General features: G+C 36.4%; 1 protein-coding gene across 11 annotated transcripts in view; it reads right to left on the minus strand.

Moving 5' to 3' along the window:
* Positions 1 to 24,417, minus strand: part of BTRC (beta-transducin repeat containing E3 ubiquitin protein ligase) — a 166,991-nt gene that overhangs the window by 103,329 nt on the left and 39,245 nt on the right. For 8 of the 11 annotated variants that reach the window (XM_070261262.1, XM_070261269.1, XM_023640692.2 and 5 more), the window contains exon 2: positions 9,165 to 9,272. The exons of the other annotated variants lie outside the window; for them this stretch is intronic. In XM_070261262.1, the coding sequence (XP_070117363.1) occupies positions 9,165 to 9,266 (102 nt within the window). In that variant the 5' untranslated portion in view covers positions 9,267 to 9,272. The remainder of the gene's footprint in view (positions 1 to 9,164; positions 9,273 to 24,417) is intronic. 11 annotated transcript variants of the gene reach the window in all.

Below are 24,417 nucleotides of genomic sequence, written 5' to 3' on the forward strand. Positions count from 1 at the left end.
TACGAAAGTTGAAACGTCAGAAGCTGAACAATAAATTTCAATGTTAGCTAAAATGTTTTAAAATCCATAACTATGCTTTCTTTTTAAGAAATGATCTTCAATAATATATTTCCAACATTTGCACATGTACTTTAATTTTATGACTAATCAAGGCTAAAGGGTCATTTTCAGCGTGCTTAATGATTTCCATCTTTTCTCTAGACTGTTGTTTATCACTACTATAATAATTTTAATTTTTCCAATGTCTATCTTTTTATAGAATAAGGATAAAATGCAATGAAATAGTCAAATAAGTGCACAAACATACACTGCTGTGAAGATAAAGATGTTGACATCATTGCAACCAAACTGTTAGCTGGCTGGCAGTGCCACTACTTAATAGCTTGAAATGTGCATTTGTTCATCACTAAGGGTCCAAATTCAGCATACAAAATCCAATTCAGAAGGGATCATCATAGTGTGAGTTGTATGAAAGCGAAATGTATAAAATTTTTGAGGACTGTCCATAAATCAGACTGGGCATGTTTTCTTTTTTTTCCATGTAAATGTGTGGTCTCTGGAATGACTGTTTAATTATCATGACTTCTTTCTGAATACAGAACACTTGTGTGTATGTATGTGCAGGTACCACCAGCAATTCAATGCTTTCTCACCTCCCTCCGCATAAAAGTTATTTGATAGTTTTCTTCAAATTATCTAAGACCATTCATTCATTTTTTTAGCACAATTCATTAAGCACCTACCCTATATCATGTACTATACTTGATACTGGAAATATAAAATGAACAAAACATAGTCCTACTTTCAAGGAACTCACAGTCTAGTGAGGGAACAATTACAATAGCATCTCAGTGTTATGACAGAGGTATCTATTGCATGCCCTGGGTACAGATGCCCTGTTTGGGTTAAGGGGAGAGTAAAAAGGTCTGCAAGGGCTTTTATCCTAGAGGTAAAACAACTTGAGTTGAATCATGGAGATGTGGAATTAGTAAGGTAGATAGAGGTGGGAGGCAACGGGTAGTGGAGGAGAGGTGTTTTTGGTAGGCTTCTTCAGGTAGAGAGAACAGGATATGCAAAGACACATATCCATGAGAGAACACAGCACCTTTGGAGAGCTGTAAATTTGAAGTGGCCAAGAATTACACAAGAGGAAAGTGGTGGTAAGCCACTCAGTTACATGAGTGGGTAAACCAAGTTCAAACTTTGTTCAATTTACAAACATGTGAGCAACTGGCCATGAGATAAAGACCGAGCAAAATCAACGTGACCAGCTGACGAATGTAGAATTTGGACAAGTATAAGATGCAGTTGAAATTCATAATGTATTAGTATCAATAAAATGATAATATCTGGGAGGACATTTAAAATATTTTCTTTCTTTCTACTTCTCTGCATTTTCCACAATTAATGTTAAATTTTTATATTTTATAATAAAATGGTAACAATAAAAATATTTCAAGATGAGTATATTTGGGCATGCCTGTGTGTGTACATGCATGCATGGATGGAAGTCATTCCAGACTGAAGGAAACTAACATGTTGACGATTATCTTAAAGTGGAAGAATTATAGGTGATATTTTCTTGTTTATATATTTACCAAATAATTTACATATTCCACAATAAATAATAAATTAGTTTTATAAGCAGGGAAAAATGTGTGTCTTTTTCCCACAAAACAAAAACATTGTTGTTTTGTCACTATATGCCAACTCCTAATGCAAGGAGCGTAGCTGGGATAAACACAGGTCAAATGTCAACATATACACAAAAAAGAATTGAACTTTTTATTATACAGAAATTGTACTGTATTGAGATTATTCATATACAATAGAGCGGCCATCAGCTTGATAAGGCTTGATATCAAGGGCTTGATAAGCATTTTTGTCATGGGATACATTTCCCTTATGGTATTGCTTTGTAATAAGATTTGAATGTTAATATACATTCAGTGTGATAATCCCCATTCCCCAAAAACCTCAAATGCAAAATGAAGTCTCCCATACATACATACATATAGTCTGAATAATGCCTAATTTTCCTAGTATTGTTTCATTTTAACATTTCACTTAGTAAATGGTAAGATTTAGTAGACTTCTAAGTATTCTTAAACAATAAAACACATGATGTCTCCTGAAGTCAATCTCCAACAATTTCAAACTTTGACAAAAGACCCCAGGTAGTATTAAAGTATTATACAGTTCATTTATCTCAAGATTCCCCTAAAATTACTAGCTATACTTGACACTCAAAATATTCTAAAGTCATATAAATTGACATATTCTTATTGTTAGAATTTCTCTTCTCTTTCAATGTCTAATGAAAATAAAGGATCTTAATTACTCAGCTATTTTTAAGCACTTTCTCTCTACTGCTCATTCTCTTAAATATTACAGATTATAAGATCCCAATTTGCTGAGGATGAATAAATGATTCCACAAAATATATCCACTATTAATCAAAAGAAATCCTTTTAATCACCCATACACTTTCCAGGACAAACCAATGGAATGATGAAAATGAATATATGTTCAAATTAAACATGTCCTCATAGAATCTATTTAAACAATATTTTCAGCATCTTCTCTGTCACTAGTGTAAAATGTGTAATTTGGAATGTCAATAATCAAACCATTCTAATGCTGCCATTTCCATCTGAATTACTGAAGATAATCCAACAATTTCAGTAATGACTCCATGGCTCGTCCATTTCTATCGTCACAGAATTTTAACTTCAAAGGTGCTTCAAACTTACTAAAGGATGCAAAAATTTCAAGGAAAAAAATGCCATGAAGCTATTATTAAGTCAGTTTTAGTGAAAATGAGTATTCCTACTGGGACAACCACTTTAAAGAGTTACCTGATTGTTTTAAAATTAAAACCACTTCCTCTATGATCCAGCAATTCCACTCTTAGGTATTTACCCAAGAGAAATAAAAACACACAGCCACAAAAAGACTTGTACAAACTGTATACAGTAGCTTTATTCACAGTAGACAAAAAAATGGAAACAATCCAAATGCTTATCAATAGACAAATGGATAAACAAATTGCGGTATATTAATACAATGGAATATATTCAGCAATAAAAAAGAACGAATTACTGATAAACATAACAAAATGGATAAATCTCAAAAACATTATGTTGATCAAAAGAAAAACAGACATAAGAAATGTATACTATATGACTGCATTTATATGAAGTTAAGCAACAGGCAAAACTAACCTTTGGTGACAAATAAGAACAATAACTATATCTGGGGGATGGGTAGCAACTGGGAGGGGGTACAAAGAAACTTTCTTAGATTATGTAAATCTTCTATATCTTGACAGTGAGGTTACACAGATGTATACATTTGTGAAATTCATCTAGTAAGAGTACACTTAAAATCTGTATATTTCATGTATGTATATTTATGTAAACAAAAATCTAAATAAGTAAATAAAACAAATCAGAAAGATACAAATGTACCAAAATTGTTGTAATTCTAGTAGTGGAAATAGGAAAGACCAGATTTAAGTCCTGTATCTGCTAATTAGTTAATCAGCAATATTGAGCACCTATGTACAGACAGCCTGACACAGAACAAATTATTGGATTAGTAGAATAAAATCAGCACATAAGCCCATTTCTTCCATTTTTGCCACATAAGACATAACAATGTTTTTGAAGATAAGAAAAGAAAAATAAACATTCACACTTATAGCAATGTTGAGAAAAGCAAAACAGTATCTGCTGAAAGCCTCCAAACCTAGTCCTCTGTGCATTTTTCTAATACTATAAAACCCATTAATTTGCCAGACACTGTTCTAAGGACTTAATATAAATCAACTCATTTAATCCTAAAAACAACTCTATGAGATAGATACTATTATCATCCCCATTTTACTGATAAGGAAACTGAGGAATATAGAGGTCAAGTACTTGCCCAAGGTCATACCCAGACAGAGCCAGGCTCAAATCTCAAGCAGTTGGTACCAGGGCCCATGCTTTTAACCACTACACCATACACTGGCCTCTGGTCTTCCAAAATGTTTCCTAAGCATCTCTTTTCTGCCTGTGTCACACAATTTCACTCCTACAATGTAATTCAAGGCTCACACACCCAATTTATTCCTGAATTTTCCAGCAAAATCTCTAAATCAACATTTCTCCAAATATACTCTGGAAGTAGTAACTTATAAGAGGACTTAAATTTTTGTTAAACAGATATTTGTTGATTTTTGATTAAGACAAAATGGAGAAAGCCCTGACAGTGATCATGAATTTGTTCAGAATTTTTCCTAATGACCTTAGATTCAAGATTGCTTTAGGCCAAACGAAATTTTAAATTTTTCTTGGTATCTTTATGTCCAAGTCAGGTAACTTTAACTTGTACAATTTTTAGTTGTACATGATTATCTTTACCACTTATCTAATATAGTTCCAATCATCAGTATGTATTGAGCTCCAACTACAAAAAAGCACTCTACAGGACACTGTGGAGGTCAATGGTTAAGTGTAAGAGATTGCTTCTTCTTTCAATGAATTTTCTAGCATAATATTTCTCTCTAAGCTAGGATATATTAACTACCAAAGGTCTATTGAATTCTCAACCCCACATCCCAGGGGGGGAAAAGGCATGTGGGTGACAATGTAGTAGTATCTCACTGTGGTTTTAATTTGAATTTCCTTGATGACTAAAAATATCGAGCATCATTTCAGGTGCTTATTTGCTGTTTGCGTATCTTTCTTGATAGCGTATCCATTCAAAATTCTTGCTCATTAATTGCCAATTTTTTATTGGGTAGTTTATCTTATTATCATGTTGTAAGTATTCTTTATATATTCTGAATACAAGTCTTTTATCAGATATGTATTTTACAAACATTTTTCTCCCAGTTGGTGCCTTACCTGTTCATTTTCTAAACAGTGTCTTTTGAAAAGCAAATGTTTTAAATTGTGATGAAGCCCAACTTATCATTTACTTTTTAATGGTTCATGCTTTTTGTCTTATCAAAGAAATCTTTGCCTAACCCAAAATCACAATGATTTTTTTCTCCTTCATTTTCTTCTATTAGATTTATAATTTTAGTTCATATATAGGTCTATGATCCAGTTAAGGTTAATTTTCGTATATGGTACAATGTTAACAGTCAAGTTCATTATTTTGCATCTAGACATCCAATTGTTCCAGCATGATTTGTTGAAAAGACTGAGACCAATGCATTTTAATATAACAGAGCACAAGAAGTTCATTGATATGGTTTCAGATTCTATACTGTAACTAATCTTTAAGAAATTATAATTACCTGAAAAGGGTATTAAAATACCTCTCTCTTTCAAACTATTTATCTGTATAAGGCTGGATTCCTCATATATTTCAACCAAAATACCACATCACAACAGATTGAATGCAGAAGCAGATATGAGAATCCAGCTGTCTTTTATTAATCCAGACGTTAAAGAGATTTGTAAAAATGTAATACAATGCCAGTCTTAATTTTTTGCTTTAGAAATAATTATTTTTCATAAAAATACTCTATTTTTATTAGCATGTAATGTGTTTATTATGGCTATTTTATATTATTTAAATGAATTAATAAATTAATATTTAAATTTTTCTCAGTTCTAATTTCAAATATAGTCATAGATATAATGCACAAAAACAAAAGCACTTTGAGGTCTTTGATAATTTTTTTTTTAAGATTTAAAAAATATTTTTCCTTTTCTCCCCAAAGCCCCCTGGTACGTAGTTGCATATTTTTAGTTGTGGGTCCTTCTGGTTGTGGCATGTGGGATGCCACCTTAGCATTGCTTGATGAGCAGTGCCACGTCCACGCCTAGGATCCGAAGTGGCAAAATCCTGGGCAGCCAAGGCAGAGCGCATGAACTTAACCACTCAGCCATGGGGCCAGCCCCCTTGGATAATTTTTTGTGTGAGTGTGTGAAGAAGACTGGCCCTGAGCTAACATCTGTTGCCAATCTTACTCTTTTTGCTAAAGGAAGATTGTCCCTGACCTAACATCTGTGTCAATCTTCCTCTATTTTACGTGGGATGCCACCATGGCATGGCTTGACAAACAGTGCTAGGTCCATGCCCAGGATCCAAACCTGCAAACCCAAGGCTGCCAAAGCAGAGCACATGAACTTAACCACTATGCCATGGGCCAGCTGCAGGTCTTCAATAATTTTTAAGGTGCAAAGGAGTCCTGAGAACAAAATCAAACCGCCACCATCTCTTTCTTCAATTACTGAAATTATCTCTATTTTAAGTAGAGTAATATATCTAAATGCAAATCTGATCAGGTCAAACTTGTATTTAAACCCTTTCAATAGCTTACTACTCTTCTTAGCATCAAGACTAAAACCCTTTCAATGCCTCACAAATTCTATGGTGATCATGCTTCCCCAGTCTTTCCTAACTCCAATCTCCTCGGTCTCTAAAACAATTGTCTTTTTTTAGTAGAGTCCACCAAGCCCCACCTGTTCTTGGGACTTATGCACTGGCCTGAAATATTTCCCCGCTCCTCCCCTTAGCCTAGTTAATTCCTACTCATCCTTCAGATCTTAACTCAAACATTGATTAACTGATCTTCCTTATCCCCACCCTCAGGTTAGATCAGGTTCCTCTTTTACATATTCTATGGCTCCCTGCACATTTCCTTAATAGAATTTATCAGTTTGGGAGATTATACTTTTGGGATATGTGATTTAAGAGCTCTCTCGTGGGGCCAGCCTGGTGGCGCAGCAGTTAAGTGTGCACGTTCTGCTTTGGCAGCCCTGGGTTCACTGGTTCGGATCCCAGGTGTGGACATGGTACCACTTGTCAAGCCATGCTGTGGCAGGCGTCCCACATATAAAGTAGAGGAAGATGGGCACAGATGTTAGCTCAGGGCCGGTCTTCCTCAGCAAAAAGAGGAGGATTGGCAGCAGATGTTAGCTCAGGGCTAATCTTCCTTAAAAAAAAAAAAAAAAAAAAGAGCTCTCTCTCTTATTTCAAAGAATATAAATATACTAATCATATATAAAAACTATTAAATAAAAATTTGCCTATGTGTCACGTGCATCGCTCCAAGATCAGTAGTTCTCATTAGATCCTCAAAGGATCCCTGTGTAGTGAAAGAATTAATAACCTACACAAAGAGAGGTCTGGCCTTTGCCCAGGTCTACCAAGAGGTGGTATCTAGGCCCTTGGAACTTCTTACCTAACAGGTCTGTCTTTGTTTGCCTGGGAGCTTTGGCCACTGGACAAATGTGATTCTTGATGGGGGCTTTGAGCTACTTTATCAGTTTCAGTCCTGAGAGGAAATGGATACTAAAAGTATTAGTATGACCTATGGAAGGTGCTGGAGACTAAAGGTCGCCATGTGGGCAGTTTATAATTGAGCCCCAATAAAAACTCTGGACACCAAAGGCTTGGGTGAGTTTACTTAGTTGTCAATACCCTGTGTGTATTGTCACATACTGTGGCCTGGAGGCAGTAACACCATCCATGACTCCATGGGAAGAGGATGACAGGAAGTTCCACATTTGGAGCCCTCCAGACTCTGCCCTATGTAGCTATTCTTTTGGCTAATTTTAACTTGTGTCCTCTCTCTATAATAAATCGTAAGTGTAATAGCTTTCAGTGAGTTCTGTTAGTCCTTTCCAGTGAATTATCAAACCTGAGGGTAGTCATGGAGTCTCCCAGACTTGCAACTGGTGTCTGAAGTGAGGGCAGTCTTGTACGGATTACTGTCTCAGACTTTGCAGTTCCGCTAAACTCACATCAGCCCAAAAATGGTTAAAAACCAATAGGCTAGACTATGAATTCCTCACGAGCAGAAACGTTATCAATATGATATATAGTAAAACATATAAGATATTTTAAATAAATTGATACTCTCAGGATATCAATATTCTTTAACAATAATAGCAATAATATTAATGAAGATGAGGAGGACAAAAAGCACAACCATTTACTGCATGCCCTTACTACAGTCTTCATTTACCGATGAAGAATATAAGGATTAGAGTGAAATGACTTGCTCGAGATCATGCCACTAGTGACAAAGACGGTTTGTAAGTTCTGATTTAACTAATTTTAAAGCCTACAATACTTTGCTATACTGTATCTCATAAGACAAGCAAAGAAAGTATAATATTAAATTCTGAAAAGGACAAATAGAAACATCCAGCATTATCATCACTAAAACAGTATCATCAAAGACTACCAACTGTTAGCACAGTTCAGGAATGTCGAATACTTAAGTTCCCCTCTTTTAACTAAGACTTAGTCATGAGCATTCTGATGCTTACTTACAGCCTGTCTTTGAAATTCTTCTAAACAGAATATGAGCTACGTAGGTTACAAACAAATAAAAAAACTAATCTGTTGTGTATTATTACCAAATGCCAAATACCTGAGGTGGACAGATAACACTTCTGCAAAGAAAATCACCAGCTATGGTACCCTAATCTGTAAGCATTGGGCACCAAGTTCACTCTTACATTTTCCTCCACAAATTTTCCATTCTCTTCCTCTACAGTTTTCTCTCATATCCTGGAACTGTCTTATTTGGGTGTCTAAGAAAGACAGAAGGGAATGAGAATCTGTTGGTCCATGAAAGACCAGATGGACTGTCTCAAGCTCAATTCTGTACTCTAAGGTCTTAAAGGTGTTCCCACCTTGAAACTAGACCTATTAATCAAGACATAAATAAACACAGTTCTTACCAAAAAAATATACAGTAGTATAGTAACTAGGAGAAATTCTAAAATAGAGCACTTTATATTTTTAGTTATCATAAGAAAAATATAAGAAGTGTTCAGGCAATTGGTTATACTTAAGTGATTAATTACATTAACTGTCTTTATGCAGGTCCAGAGCAAACACTACATACTGAATACTATTTGTTGAGATTACTTTAAAGTCACAATCATACTTCTACTAGATATGAAAACCAACAGTCAAGTTGTAGTATGTCAATTTTGGCAAACCAATAACAATGTTGTAAAGAGTGGATCAGTCTGGATCTACATTAAAAATTAATCATTAAAGGAGTACTGAGTGTCATAAAACACAGGCAATATGAAGAAGAAAAAGTGAATATAAGTAAAGCATGGGAAAGAAGGAGGGACACATTAATGAATTAGACATACACACTAATGCCCACAAATAACCCACAGAGACAGAGAAAGTACCTGGAAAGCTGTGAGTGCGCCAGTCCCTGGGTTATACAGGCATCGCAGCGAAGGCATGCTGTCCGCCAGGCTGGAGCAGCCCAGCCACAGAGACCTGGGCATAGAGCACTGCAGAGAGAGGACAACTATGAGATGGGACAGTATGAGACAGGATGGCACAGCTTACAGGAATTTTCAAGGCTTGGCTGAATGCAATAATCCAGTTGAAACTGGCCTTTACGATAGAAACATCTTTAAGAAATATACTACTTACTCTTTCTAACCCCAAAGAGAAACTCAAAACGGATACTAGTGGCCAAAGAACAAAGGAAAAAAAAAAGTTATAGGTCCAAAACCCAAATATTTAGTAGAAATTTTTGCCCCTGTTCTTTTATGTATTAGTCTAAAGGAAATTTACTTCTTAATCCAAATTCTTTTCCTCTATACACCTCAACTCATCTCCCATAAATTCACCACAGGGTGAAATATTGTGCAGACTAAGCAGAAAAAGGAATAGTTCATGGTAGCATTTCAATATTAGGAATGATAAATTAGAAAACAAAATACCACAGGAAAGTTAAGGGTTTTTTAGAAGGCAGGGAGAAGGAAAAGTGTTATACCCCTACAGCTTTGACAGCAACTAACTCTGCACAGTTTGCATATGTTTTACGTGTCTTGTTAGTTTGCTATTCATTAACCAAAATGCATAGTTACCATAGCAGCTGCCTCTTCATCTTTCCAGATGGATTGGAGCGGGGGGACAGGGGAGGGGGGCAATTCAAACAGAAGGGAAAACAACAACAAAGAAAGAAAAGGAGACAGGGACAGAAAAAGTGAGAGAACCCAAAAAGCTCCTGGTGTTAAAACCTTCTAAACAAAAAAGTATGTGTGAGTGTAAATATACATACATAGTGCATTCAGTAGCAAATAAGGGTAGAAATTATTATTTCTAGTAATACTAATTAAATAATATTAGTGTTATTGCTCCTATGGCTTTATAAAACATTATACCTTTTAGAAGAATTTTTACATTCTTCAAGTTTCTCTAAAAGTATCCCAGGCTGAAGTTTTGTCCATCAACTTGGGTGCTATTACAGCCTAATAATACTAAAAAACTAAATACCTGATTGTAGCACAAATAAAAACAGGAATACACATTTTAAAATAGCAGTGAATGCACATAATACTAAATTTTAAATTACAAGTTTTGAAATATTTAATATCATCGTGGGGCTTTTTTTCCTTTGTAAATCACTCTAGTTATAGGAATTAATAATAGGAAACAAAATATGATATTCATTGTTCACACTATCTATAACTGACATAAGGATAGTATACTGCAAAGGACTCCAATCTGGTCTAGACCTCTGCTTTCAGATCATTATTTCTTTATTTTTTAGTTAAGGTGACTGATGTCCAGGAGAAAATAAGTTTTCATCCATGATCAAGAATTTAGAAAGTACAGAAGGAGGAACTAGAATGCTGATCTATTGTTTCTTAGTGCCAAATTCTTCCTCCTGCCTCCACCCATCCCTTGTCATAAAGTGGAGACATGAGACTTCAAAGAAGGGTATCTGCTAAAGGCATCACTGGATAACACACCAACCAAAACAGCTAAACCACTTTGAACCACTACAACAATCTCCTGTTTTCACTGTTTCCAATGTTTCTTCATCTCAAACTACAATCCATTTTACAAACAGCAGCTAAATAGAATAATTACCTTCACTTTATCATGTCACTCTTGTCAGTAATTCATAATGGCTCCCTGTATCTATTGTATGAAATCCAAGCACCTTATTTTCAATCTGACCCTTCCCCACTGCCTACATTAACTCACCTTCTCTGTCCTTCCAATTGGCTGGCACTCTAGCTAATGAACTACCTTGACATTTTGTTCAAATACTCATTTTACTCCCATAGCTTTAAACTCGTAATTTCTTTCTCCCTTTCACCCTGCCAATGTACATCCACCATCTACCTCTCTAGCTCCTTAACACTATTTATACTAATTTCTTTCTCACCCAATAGTTCTCAGTGGCAGAGATTCTCATGTTGTGAGAAGGCAGTAGGAAGAAAAGAATAAGGGAGAGCAGGATAAAAAAAGGTTCTTTCCCCTTAAGAATCACTGTTCTACTCTTATTACTGCTCTACACTGGAAGAATCAAGTTCTTCATTAAAATAATTTCTGTAAGTAAACGATATTAAAAATTTCTAAGTCTAATGTTTTAGTCATTTATTCAACAAGTATTTATTGAGCATCTTCCTTGTACTAGGCACTGTTCTAGGCACTAAGGATAGAACAATGAACAAAAGAGACAAAAATCCTTTACCTTCTAGTGACACTCACTCAACCTTAAATTCTTTTACATTAAAAATCCTTAATGTAAAAGAAAGGGGCCATTCACATGGCCAAGTGGTTAAGTTCGCACTTCATTTCAGTGGCCTGGGGTTTCGCCGGTTTGGATCCTGGGCACAGACATGGCACCGCTCATCAGGCCATGCTGAGGCGGCATCCCATGTGCCACAACTAGAAGGACCCACGACTAGAATATACAACTATGTACTGGGGGGATGAGGGGATGAGCAGGGAAGAAGATTGGCAACAGTTGTTAGCTCAGGTACCAATCTTTAAAAGAAAAAATCCTTAATGTAAAAAACTCATTGTTAGTGAGTTTCTCTCGTTGTTAATGAGAGACTATGTACATTATTAAGCAGTTGGTTAAAGTTCTGTATATGTTGGGTAGAAGAGAGCTTCATTTTGAAGAAGGACTAAATTTAAGAAAAGTGGGAGGGGAGAAGAAGTGAGAGTAAATAAAAAGGGAGCATGAAAATACAGAAGAGGAAAAAGGAAATAGTGGAAAAAATGGAGTAGGCACTGAAAGATAGCTTGTCACATCTCCCCATTCCCTTCAGAATAGGTAGATGGCTCATACACTTTTAGCCATTTTGAAGCCACCAGCATGATTTCCTCTTTTTTTAAATTAAAATACGCACATTTATTTGTATTTATGACTGCTCCTTGCTGAGTTTTTAAGGCATGACTCTTTTGAATATTTTGTCTGCTTCATTTTATACTATATCTTGTGTTATTTTTGCAGTATGTACTTAATTATTATCTGATTTTCCTTACTGTTACTCATTCTAAGGCTCTTCCTCATTCATTCATCCCTCCATCAAAACTCCTAACAACTAAGAATTTGAAAGGGCTTACCCTATCTCCTTAAACTAAAGTTACAAAAGATAATTATAATCAATAACGAGCCACATACACCCAGGAAAGCCACTACATATAGTGGTGTGATTTCTAAAATAGCATTAACTTGCAAACACCACACAGAGGATGCATTTCCGATTATTACAAGACAATTGGTGTGGGTATGAAAACTGTGCTTGAATATAGTCAGAACTGCACATTACCATAAGATTTTATATGTTATAGCTCAATTTAAAAACTATTTTCAAATTGGTTTGTATTGTGACAATTAATCTTATCCATACTGGTAAATGTCACTTCAAAACACCAAGGAAAAAATATAATTACAAAATTAATGGAATAGGCTATAACTTCTACGTTATCTCTTTCCCTTCTATCTTCACATTTAGGAGCATTTTCTAAATGAAGGGGAATATCAAAGGAAATTTGGACAATAAGTAACAGAGTGGAAAGGAGTGCCATTTTGGTTACTATTCCTATGTATTCTACATATTTCAGGGCCATCCTGATTTGTCAATTTCTGACAAAGATGTAAGATCTTTTCTGTCCTTCAATATTTAATAAATAATCCCCTTTAAATTTTACCTTTAAAATACCTAAAATGCACAAAGTTTTCTACTTAAAGATTGGGCTGAAAAAGTTTGTTTCTCCTTACAAATCACATTTAAATTCCTAAGATTTTTTACCCATACTTACACAAATTTTTTTAATTAAAAAAAAAGCAGATTCTAGGGGCTGAGTGGTTAAGTTTGCATGCCCCGCTTCAGCAGCCCAGGGTTTCGCTGGTTCAGATCCCAGGCGTGGACATGGCACCCCTCATCAGGCCATGCTGAGGCGGTGTCCCACATAACACAACCAGAGGTACTCAGAAGTAGAATATACAACTATGTATTAGGGGGTTTTGGGGAGGAGAAGAAGAAGAAGAAGGAAAAAAAAAGGATTGGCAATAGATGTTAGCTCTGGTGCCAATCTAAAAAAAAACTGATTAAAAAAAAAGCAAGTTCTAAACTAAGCTGCAATCCAGCAGCTACATTCTCACGAATAAATATTTAACTTTTATTAACTGTTAAAGGACTTGTGAATGACCTATCCCTTAAATGTTTCTCCAATGCAATCTCAGAAGCTACAACAAAGTTCAGATCATACACATGCCTCCATCCTATACAAATCCAGCCCTACACAGAACATAATTGTTTCTTCAGCTCATTTCCCACTTTACCTCACCCCAACTAACTCTCCTTTGCAAAATCAAAGAAAGTTGAAGACCACAGTAATTTATTAAAACTGAAGTTTGTTATCCAATTGAGTTTACCAGCTTTTAAAAAGCATATACAGTATTTTAAAAAAATACCTGAACATGTTTTCTACTACTTGAAAGAATCAGAAAAAGAGACTGAAATGTTGCAACAAAGGGCCACTGGGAGAATAGAGTATCTAGTGCTCATTAGGTTCAACGGTACAAATTCATTTTCGCAGAGAACACTGAAAACACTGACTCCTCCCCCAACTTGGCTGCCCAGAGAAAAGTCACAGTTCCTCTTCACTGATAGAGGGCCCTGCAGGCAAAGGGCTGGCCTCAGCATTTACTATATAAAAGCCGAATGACAAAATCTCCTAAACTCTAGTCCCTGTTGGTCAACTTCTAGGAGTAATAGAAGCTATAATAATCAACAATAAAAAGATTGCTGCACTGAGAGTTTATGTATCCTTAAGTCATGGAATAGAAGAATTCCCTTTTTACTACTGTATCAACTAAAAATTTCAGGCCCAGAGAACTACAATATTCCATAGGCCATGTAATATATTGGCTCTACCTATACAAATTCAGTGACTGCCTCTTAAGAATCTCAATTTAGTTCACTCACTTTAAAAATGAAACTCCCACCTGTCACATAGGGTAATCATATCTACTCAGCCTAATTGCACAAGGTTGTGGTAAAATTAAAATAAGGGATCTAAAAACTCCAAAGTGCAAAAGAAAAAAATGTAAAGTGGTATCATTACCAAGAACAGGCTTCCATGAATGCCACTTGCATTTCAAAATGTTCTGGGAAGCCATTATGAACTGCAGACCATGAAATCAATAAATTAATCCATCAATCAAATATTTATTGTTCATTACCAGAATGGACACAGGTGGAGTATAAGGGGAGGAGAACCAAAATTTATCAGGCATAAATTGTTTGCCAGACATTGTGCCAGATCTTTTAAATACATTATTTCATTTAATCGTTACGACTCTGTCAAAGAGTTATTAGGATTTTCATTTTAACAGGGAAGTAAACTCAAGTTCAGAGAAGTTACAGTGACTAAATGGCAATGGCAGAAATAAGACCCCAATGTGTTTGTCTCTCAAAATCCACAGACTCATCACTATGAAGACCCGTTCTCAAGTAGTTTACATTCTATTTTAGAGAGAGAAGTTAACTATACAAACAATAACGACAAGGAAAAATACAAGCATGAACTAAATTGTGTTAGACAATAACTGCTATATAAGTTGAAATTTCTAATTTTTAGAAAAGTTCAGACACAGGCTTTAATTTTATTGTAGCACTTGTTACTGTATATAAATTAATTATATATTTGCCTCCTCCATCAACTGTATTCCTCAGAGATATGAATCAAATCTTATCTTTTTTTTTTTTTAATCTCCAGCATCTGGTCATAGCAGATGCTCAATAAATGTGTGCTTAATGATGAGAGATCAGTGAGAGCTACATATCAAAGAGAACTAAGGAAGCATTTTTTGTTTATGGAATAGTGAGAATACTGATAAAATAATATTGGTTATTTTACTGAGACTGATCTTCCTAGACTGGAAGATATGTGTATTGGATAAAGCTCTGTCACAATTTATTATCTTACTTACCTGCAAAACAATCTAGTAAGGTAAATAGGACCCAAAGACGTTAAATAAATTACCAAAAGCTGATGGGTACCTAGCAAGCAGTAAATATGAGATTCAAAACTAGATATTCTGACTACCTAGGTTAGTGCCTAGGTTAATGGCTCTTAAAAAGTCAGACATAGAGTTACCTCATTTATTAAGAAATGTGGAGGGGCCGGCCCGGTGATGCAGTGGTTAAGTGCACATGTTCCGCTTTGGCGGCCCAGGATTCGCTGGTTCATATCCCGGGCGTGGACATGGCACCGTTTGACAAGCCATGCTGTAGTAGGCGTCCCACATATAAAGTAGAGGAAGATGGGCATGGATGTTAGCTCAGGGCCAGCCTTCCTCAGCGAAAAGAGGAGGATTGGCGCAGTTAGCTCAGGGCTAAGCTTCCTCCAAAAAATAAAGAAAAGAAAAAGAAATGTGGAGCCAAAGGTAGTTTAGGGGCACTGGACTGACTACAGAAACCAAAGAAAAGGAAGCCCACCCAAGAGGCTGTTGTAATCATCAAAATAATGGCCATGGAGAAGACAGATGTAGATCAAAAGAAGGATCAACAAGAATTAACGACTGAGTATAAGGAAAGAAGGAGGATGAGTCAGAAATAACTCCAAGATTTCAAACTTGACGAACTAGAAGAATGGTAGTAGCACTGTCAGACAAGGTAAATTGAAAATAGTTGGGAGGAAGGTGGGTTAGATAAGTTTAGAAATCACAAATTTGACATGATAATAAATCTCTAGCATGTGAGTAAAAATATGGCACAAAAAATCGAGTAGAAACCTGTAACAATTACATAGATGTTGGAATCACCGGCTTCTGTATAAGTTGCAATGCACTAGGTTAAAAGCATTTGCTGTAAAAATACTAGTGAGGTTTTTTTGTTTGTTTCTTTGTTTAATAAAATTTTAATTGATTCCTGTTCCCTTATCTCCTTTCCTACCTGAACAATTCAGTTCAATAGTCATTAGGAAAATACAGGCTAAGTAGGCATCAAGCTGAGAGGCAGAAATAGCAACAGTGGCCCAAGACAGACTTTTGGAGTCCAAGTGGTGTGAGCAAGGTATCCCTGTGAAGGAAGAAGCCTAGCATAGCATTTTAGAGCCCAAGTAGGGTGAGGGAAAAAATCTGCACAGGAGAGTAGACTGGCATGTGGTGCTAGAGCCCCCATGAAGTGAGGAGGGCTTCCACATGGGGGACTGGAGTGGCAGTGGGCAGGATGATAAGGGTGCTCATATGATGGGGCAGGGCAGTGAAGGTTCCTAAAGTGGGCAGAAGAAGACATTGAGGGTTGAGGGACAGTGGCCAGCATTGAGTTTCAGACCTAGTGGGGCAAAGGGCGTTAAACGGGCTACGGTCCAGCACAGGGTTTCAGACCCAATGGGAAGAGGGGGGTGGAAGTGGTAGACTAAGGCAAATAGATCCCAAGAGGGTGAGGGAAACACACATGCAGAGTATGGGATGGGAAATAGAAAGAGCTGTGTCAGCAATGGGAGATAACTTATACAGGGGATTGATCAAATAAGGGGGTGGAAGAAATACTGAGGATGATAACAACAAGATTTCTTATAATCAGAGAAAAGTGTTACAAATAACAGAAAGGAATAAAAGTAGAATGAATACTATGCTGCTGAACTAAAATTTAAGATGTTGTGGACTCAAAGCTTACAGTATATAGAGAGACAGAGAAACTTCGAAGTAAATGATATATGCATATTTGTACACACATACACACAAACACACCTCTGGGCTCTAACAACTGAGAGGCCCAAGGACAGTAACACCCTAATAGCAGTGAGTACACTTAATGATTCTATATATCGCCCCCTACTAAAAGGAACCAGAGCTCCTTAGAATAATGGACTTGGGCAGGGGAAGTTTAAGATGAGCTTAGAATATCTTCTTGTGGTACTCAAAGAATGATCGAGACATGGCAAAATGACACAGGAGCCAGTGTGAAAGGCTCTCATAGGCTAAAACTGGGATAAACCAAACATCAAAATAAATAACGATAATAACACAGTAGAACTGTGGCAGGCGAACTTAACATGCCCCTCAATGAAACTCACCTCCTTGTAATCACAACCCTTGTGTTATCCTGTCCCCTTGACCATGAGATAGCCTAGCAACTTGCTTCCAGGTCATTTAAGGTTGTAATTTCCATCTTGCTAACAGAATCTACTGCCATCTTGGCTCACATGCTTTGATCAAGCAAGCAGTCATCCTGGAGAAGTCCATGTGGCAAGGAACTAACGGTGAGCTCCAGCCAACAATCAGCTAGGAATTGAGGCTCTCAGTCCAATAGCCCTTGAGGAAAGGAATTCTAAGAAAAATCATGTAAGCTTGGAAGTGGATCCTTCCCCAATCAAGCCTTCAAATGAGACCTCAGCCCTAACCAATACCTTGATTACAGCCTTGTGAGAGATCTTGAAGCAGAGGACTCAGGTCAGCTATGCCCAGACTCCTGACCCAAAGAAACTGTGAGATAATAAATGTGTGTTGTGTGTTATTATAAGTCACTAAATTCATGGTAATTTGGTATGCAGCAAAAGATAATTAATACAATAAGCCAATGAATAAAATAGAAATCCATGACTCTTTTAGTGATATAAAGAATAAACTGATAGTTTAATGAGGAACAGGATACTTGAATAGTCTAAAATATCTCCCCACATAACACTTATTACAAAGGAGAAAACAGTAACTTCACAGCGGAAAAACCTGGCTGACATTTTAATCAAGTGATTGTTATTAATATCACAAATAATGGAACTGAAATCATGTATCATCTGATAGAATGCAACAAGATCATGGCATCACCTCTGTGATCTTCCTGCCAAACATACGTAACCTATATCTAATCATAAGAAAACATCAGAAAAATCCAAAACTGAAAAACAATCTATAAAATAACTAGCCTGTAATCCTCAAAAATGTCAAAGTCATGAAAGTCAAGGAAAGACTGAAGAACTGTCCCAGGCTGAAGGAGACTAAAGAGACATGACAACTAAATGCAACAGGTAACTCTGGACTAGATCTTTTGCTATAAAAGACATTCATTGGGATTCCTAGAAAAACTTGAATAGGTTGTATGGATTAGTGGGCAGTCCTGTATCAATATTAATTTCCTTATTTTGGTGGTTTTTATTGGTTACATAGGGGAATGTTCTTGTTTGTAGGAAATACACATCAAAGAATTCAGGAGTGATGAGACACCATATTAGTACCCTACTTCCAAATGATTTATGGAAATAATGTTATTTGCACTTTACTTTTCTGTAAGCTTGAAAATACTTAAAAAATAATATAAAAATTATCAGATTAAATTTCATGCAGAAAAAGACAACTATAAAAGCTGAATAAAACATAGAAAACTATTTGAAGGCATCAGAGAACAACTAACGCAGGCAAGACTTTAGGGGCCAAAATCCTGGGCAGGAAGCAAATACATTGTGCTGAACCTGACATTCTACACACAATTTCCCTGAGGCATTTGTTGACTCCTACATTTTGCATGCAAAGAGTCAGATGCTGAAAAACTAAGTTTAAAGCGTATTTCAGCAATTTTATGATGCTAAGGAGACAAAAATTGGATTATAGAGCCCAACACGGACAAAGTGCCTCAGTAAAAAAAAAAAAAAAATTAGGCTTTCGGTTGATACCATGGAAAAGCTACATAAACTAGAAAAAGAAGGGCACCAGAACTAGAGCACTCTCAATCAAACCAAAGGGATATGCCCATGAAAAGAACGTTAAACCCTCTCTGAAGGAAGATATTATTTAGAGTCTCTACCATTTTCACAAAAAGAGTCTAGTATTCAATAAAAAATTATCAAGAATTCAAGGAAAAGGGATCATACACCCAAAAAACAGAAAGGAAAAAAAAAGCAAACAATAAAAATAGATTCAAATAGTCAAAAGGTGGAAATAACCCAAATGCCTACCAATGAATGAATGGATAAATAAAATGTGGTATATACATATAATGGATCCATTATTCAGCCTTAAAAAGGAAAGAAATTCTGACATATGCTACAAAATGGATGAACCTCAAGGACATTATGCTATGTAAAATAAGCTGTTCACAAAAAGATAAAATACTGTATGATTCCATTTATATGAAGTACCTAGAGCAATCAAACTCAGAAAGAATGGTGGTTGCCAGCAGCCAGTAGGGAGAGAGGAATGGGAAGTTGTTGTTTAATGGTATAGAGTTTCAGTTTCACAAGATGAAAAATTATGGAGATTGGCTGCACAACAGAATGAATTTAAAACCACTGTAAAAAATGGTTAAGATGATAAATTTTATGTGATGTATATTTTAACACAATTTTAAAAAGCTCCAAAAGTGATACATATTGGAATTCCTAGATACAGCATTTAAAATAACCATGTTTAAGATACTCATGAGGGGCTGGCCCCGTGGCCAAATGGTTAAGTTTACGCACTCTGCTTCAGAGGCCCAGAGATTGCTGGTTCGGATCCTGGGCACAGACGTACACACTGCTCATCAAGCCATGCCGTGGTGGCGTCCCACATAGAAGAACTAGAATGACCTACAACTAAGATATACAACTATGTACTGGGGCTTTGTGGAGGAAAAAAAAGAGGAAGATTGGCAACAGATGTTAGCTCAGGGCCAATCTTCCTCATACACACACGCCTTTAATGCGAAGTTTTCTCTGGGACATCTTCATCTTTTTCATGACAACCACTTTCCTCACTACTGTTAATAAGTTCACCTTCACTAAGTTCCTCTGGCTATATATCTAGTCTATTGAATGGTGTCAGTATCAACATTTCTATGGTCAATTAATTCTTCTATGATTCCATTTACCTTCAATTCAAATTTCAATTAAAGTATTATTACTTTTTCTTACTTTGTTTCATCTTTATTGGCCAATTGCCTCTTGATTATCCAATTTTATAAAATTTCACATGGACTTAACACAAGGAGACAACATAACTACACACGGTGTTGTCTGTACATAAAATAAATAAAAGATGTGCAAAAACTAACCACCAACACACTCTGAAAGAAGTGACTGATCACAACATGCATCTGTTTTCCATACAGTGATTTGTGGACTGGAGAGCTAGCAATGAAGTTTGTACTTTACAAAAACTACTCACAGTTAATATACTATGGTAACTAAAATTTGAACCATGTTTTGGAGGACTGGTATTATTTAACTAAACTGGTAACTGAAGTAAGGACTTCCAGTACATTAAACTTAAACAAAATAGAAACTCTAAGTAAAAGAAGAACACTAGACTTCAGCTTCCACCATAAGGGACTAACTGGTATCAAACTTGCCCAACCATCATAGACAAGAAAACTGGACAAAACATGTGAAATACATATTTGAAGACATTGGACAACAGGCACTGCCACACTGTAATCTCTGAAAGATAGGAAATAAATGAGGTGACCCTTAAAACCGTCCTAGTCTTCTACCTCAAGGCACTTTCCAGTCTGCAGCACAAGAAAGTAGAATCCAAGCAGAGCACAGTGGGACCACATGTTGAGGAAACAGAGCAGAATTTGGGGAGGCTAAAGAGACTAGAATTGGTCAGGTATAGTATCGGAGAATGAATTATGCTGAAGAAAAAGCTCCCGATACCTGAACATGGGACTCCTTAAGTCTGGATAAGTTCCTGAATACTAACTCCTGTTTACATAGCGTGAAACTCTCCAAGGTCAGGCAAAGAAATACAAGGAAGCTAGAAGCTCAACAAGTCCTAGAACCCACACAGAACTGGAGGACTCTTCCATTCTGACCAGTCAGATAGCAAAAGCCTAAGTGAACACTTGGGACCCTCAGCAGGAGCCCCAGAAAGCTCACACCTTGCTTGTAGGGATGAACTATGTTAGAACGAAGGTTACACTAAACCTACCCTAATAAAGCTTACAATGAAGCCACAACAGCATCGAGCTGATTTGCAAGAAACTTAACTGCTGGTCAAAATAAACTCTACATTCTTTTTAAAAGACAATAAAATAAGGATATTGAATAATACAACATTCACAATGTCTAAATCTAAATCTAAAATTATGAGATGAAAAATAAATAAGTAAAATAAAATTATGACATGAGACAAAAAGCAGATCACAGGAAATGTGACCCAGAATGAGGAATATCAGTCCATAGAAGCTGATCCAGAAATGACAGAGATGAAGAAATTAGCAGACCATAACATTAAAATAGCTATTATAACATAAACATAGTGAAGAGAACTGTAGGATATAGAAAAATGAATGAAACAAAACTTCCAGAGAAGAAAAATGCAATATCTGAAATGATAATTTCATGAGATGAGGTTAACAGCTAATTAAACACTGTAGAAGAAAAGACCAAGGAACTGAAAGAAATAGCAATATGCAAAATAAAGTGCTAAGAGCAATAAGACTGGAAAAAAATTGAACAATGCCTCAGTGACCTGTGGGAAATAATCAAGTTGGTCCAACATATGTATAATTGTTGTCCAATAAAGAAAACCAAGGGGAGGCTGGCCCCTTGGCCGAGTGGTTAAGTTCATGCACTCTGCTTCAGCAGCCCAGGGTTTTGCTGGTTTAGATCCTGGGCACAGACATGGCACCACTCATCAAACCATGCTGAGGCAGCATCCCACATAGCACAACTAGAAGGTAGAATGTACAACTATGTACTGGGGGGCTTTGGGGAGAAAAAGAAGAAAAATAAAATAGAAGATTAGCAACAGATGCTAGCTCAGGTGCCAATCTAAAAAAAAAACGAAAAAGAAAACCAAGGGGAGCGGGTGGGGAGGAAGCATAAAATATATTTAGCAAATGATAGTAGATATCATCTATAAAACACATGAATAGTGCCAGAAATATAAATATGTGGGTAAATATTAAAAAATCTTTCTCAGGGGGCTGGCCTCGTGGCGCTCCGCTTTGGCAGTCCAGTGTTTCACTGGGTCAGATCCTGGGTGCGGACATGGCCCCACTCGTCAGGCCATGTTGAGGCAGCATCCCACATACCACAACTAGAAGGACCCACAACTAAAATATACAACTATGTACTGGGGTGATTTGGGGAGAAAAAGCAAAAAATAAATCAATAAATCTTTCTCAATTTAAAATTTCTTTTAAAAACAATAAATTTAAGCAAAAATAAAAATAATAATGAATTAGATATTCATAATATATTTGGAAACAAAATGTATGAAAATAACAACACAAAGGACAGGAGGAGAAAATGGAAATACACTATAATGAAGTAAAATATTATTTCAAGGGAGACTGTAATAAATTAAAGATGTATATTGTTTTTCAAAATCAGGGGCTGGCCCGGTGGCGCAGTGGTTAAGTGTGCATGTTCTGCTTCGGCAGCCCAGGGTTTGCCAGCTCGGATCCCGGGTGCAGACATGGCACCACTTGGCACGCCATGCTGTAGTAGGCATCCCACATATAAAGTAGAGGGAGATGGGCATGGATGTTAGCTCAAGGCCAGTCTTCCTCAGTGAAAAGAGGAGGATTGGCAGCAGTTAGCTCAGGGCTAATCTTCCTCAAAAAAAAAAGAAAAAAAAAGAAAAATCATTTATCTGATAAGCGTCAAGAATCCAGAATATACAATGAACTTTTACAACTTAATAACAAAAGACAGATAACTCAATTAAAAAAATGGGCAAAGGACTTGAACAGACATTTCTCCAAAGCAGATACACAAACAGACAACAAGCATACAAAAAGAGTGCTCGACATCATTAGTCATTAGGAAAAGGAAAATCAAAACCACAATGAGGTGCCCTTCACACCCACTAGGATGGCAATTTTTTTTTCCTAGATTGGCACCTGAGCTAACAACTGTTGCCAATCTTTTTTTTTTCTGCTTTATCTCCCCAAATCCCCCCGTACATAGTTGTATATCCTAGTTACAGGTCCTTCTGGTTGTGGCATGTGGGACACCACCTCAACGTGGCCTGACGAGCGGTACCATGTCCGCGCCCAGGATCCGAACCGGCAAAACCCTGGGTCACTGCAGTGGAGCGCGTGAAGTTAACCACTTGGCCACGGGGCCAGCCCCTAGGATGGCAATTTAAAAAAAAAAAAAAAGCATAAAACAAAAAAAACAGAGCCATCCAGATACTTCAGGAGAGAAGCATGCCAGGAGATCAGGATGGACTGGAAGGAGCTTTATCATCAAAGTTCTATCCAGTCTCAAAACCTTTTAAAGCTACAAGTGAAAAACAAAACAAAACAAAACAACAAGTTGTGGTGAGACTATGGAAAAACTAGAACCCTCATACATTGTTAGCGGGAATACAAAATGATTTGGCCACTGCAGAAAACAGCTTGGTACTTCCTCAAAAACTTAAACATAGAACTACCATGTGACCACTTCTAGCAATTCCACTCATAGGTATATTCCCCAAAGAATTTAGGACAGGTACTCAAACAAATATACATACACGCATGTTCATAGTAACCTTATTCACAATAACCAAAAGGCAGAAACAGCCCAAATGTTCACGAAGAAGTGAACAGATAAACAAAGTGTTGTACATATATACACTGGAACATTATTCAGCCATAAAAATAAAGGATGTATTGATACACCTATCAGTATGCTATAGCATGGAAGAAACTCAAAAACATTAAGCTAAGTGAAAGAAGCCAGACACAAAGGTCACATATTGTATTAATCTATTTATATGAAATATTCAGAACAGGTGAATGCAGATTGGTGACTGTCAGGGCCTGGAGGGAAAGGAGAATAGAGAAAAACTGCTTAATGGATAAGAAGTTTTATTTGGAGTAATGGAAATGTTTTGGAACTAGATAGAGGTGTTGACTGCATGACATTGTGAATGTACTAAACACCACTAAATTGTTCACTTTAAAATGGTTACTTTTATGATATGTGAACTTCATCTCAATAAATATAAAAATAATATAAATATAAAAACATTTAAAAATCTGGGGCTAGCATATTTCTATTGGACAGTGCAAATCCAAATATTGAAAGTAGATTGTTAAATTGAGTTAAAAAGCAAGACACAACTATATATTAATGTATGCACATAAATCACAAGTAAAAGATTAAAAAAGATTATCAGGGGCCCGCCCAGTGGTACAGTGGTTGAGTTTACACGCTCTGCTTTGGCAGCCTGGGGTTTGCCGGTTTGGATTCCCAGTG

Source organism: Equus caballus, chromosome 1, assembly GCF_041296265.1.
Source record: "Equus caballus isolate H_3958 breed thoroughbred chromosome 1, TB-T2T, whole genome shotgun sequence".
Taxonomy (NCBI): domain Eukaryota; kingdom Metazoa; phylum Chordata; class Mammalia; order Perissodactyla; family Equidae; genus Equus; species Equus caballus.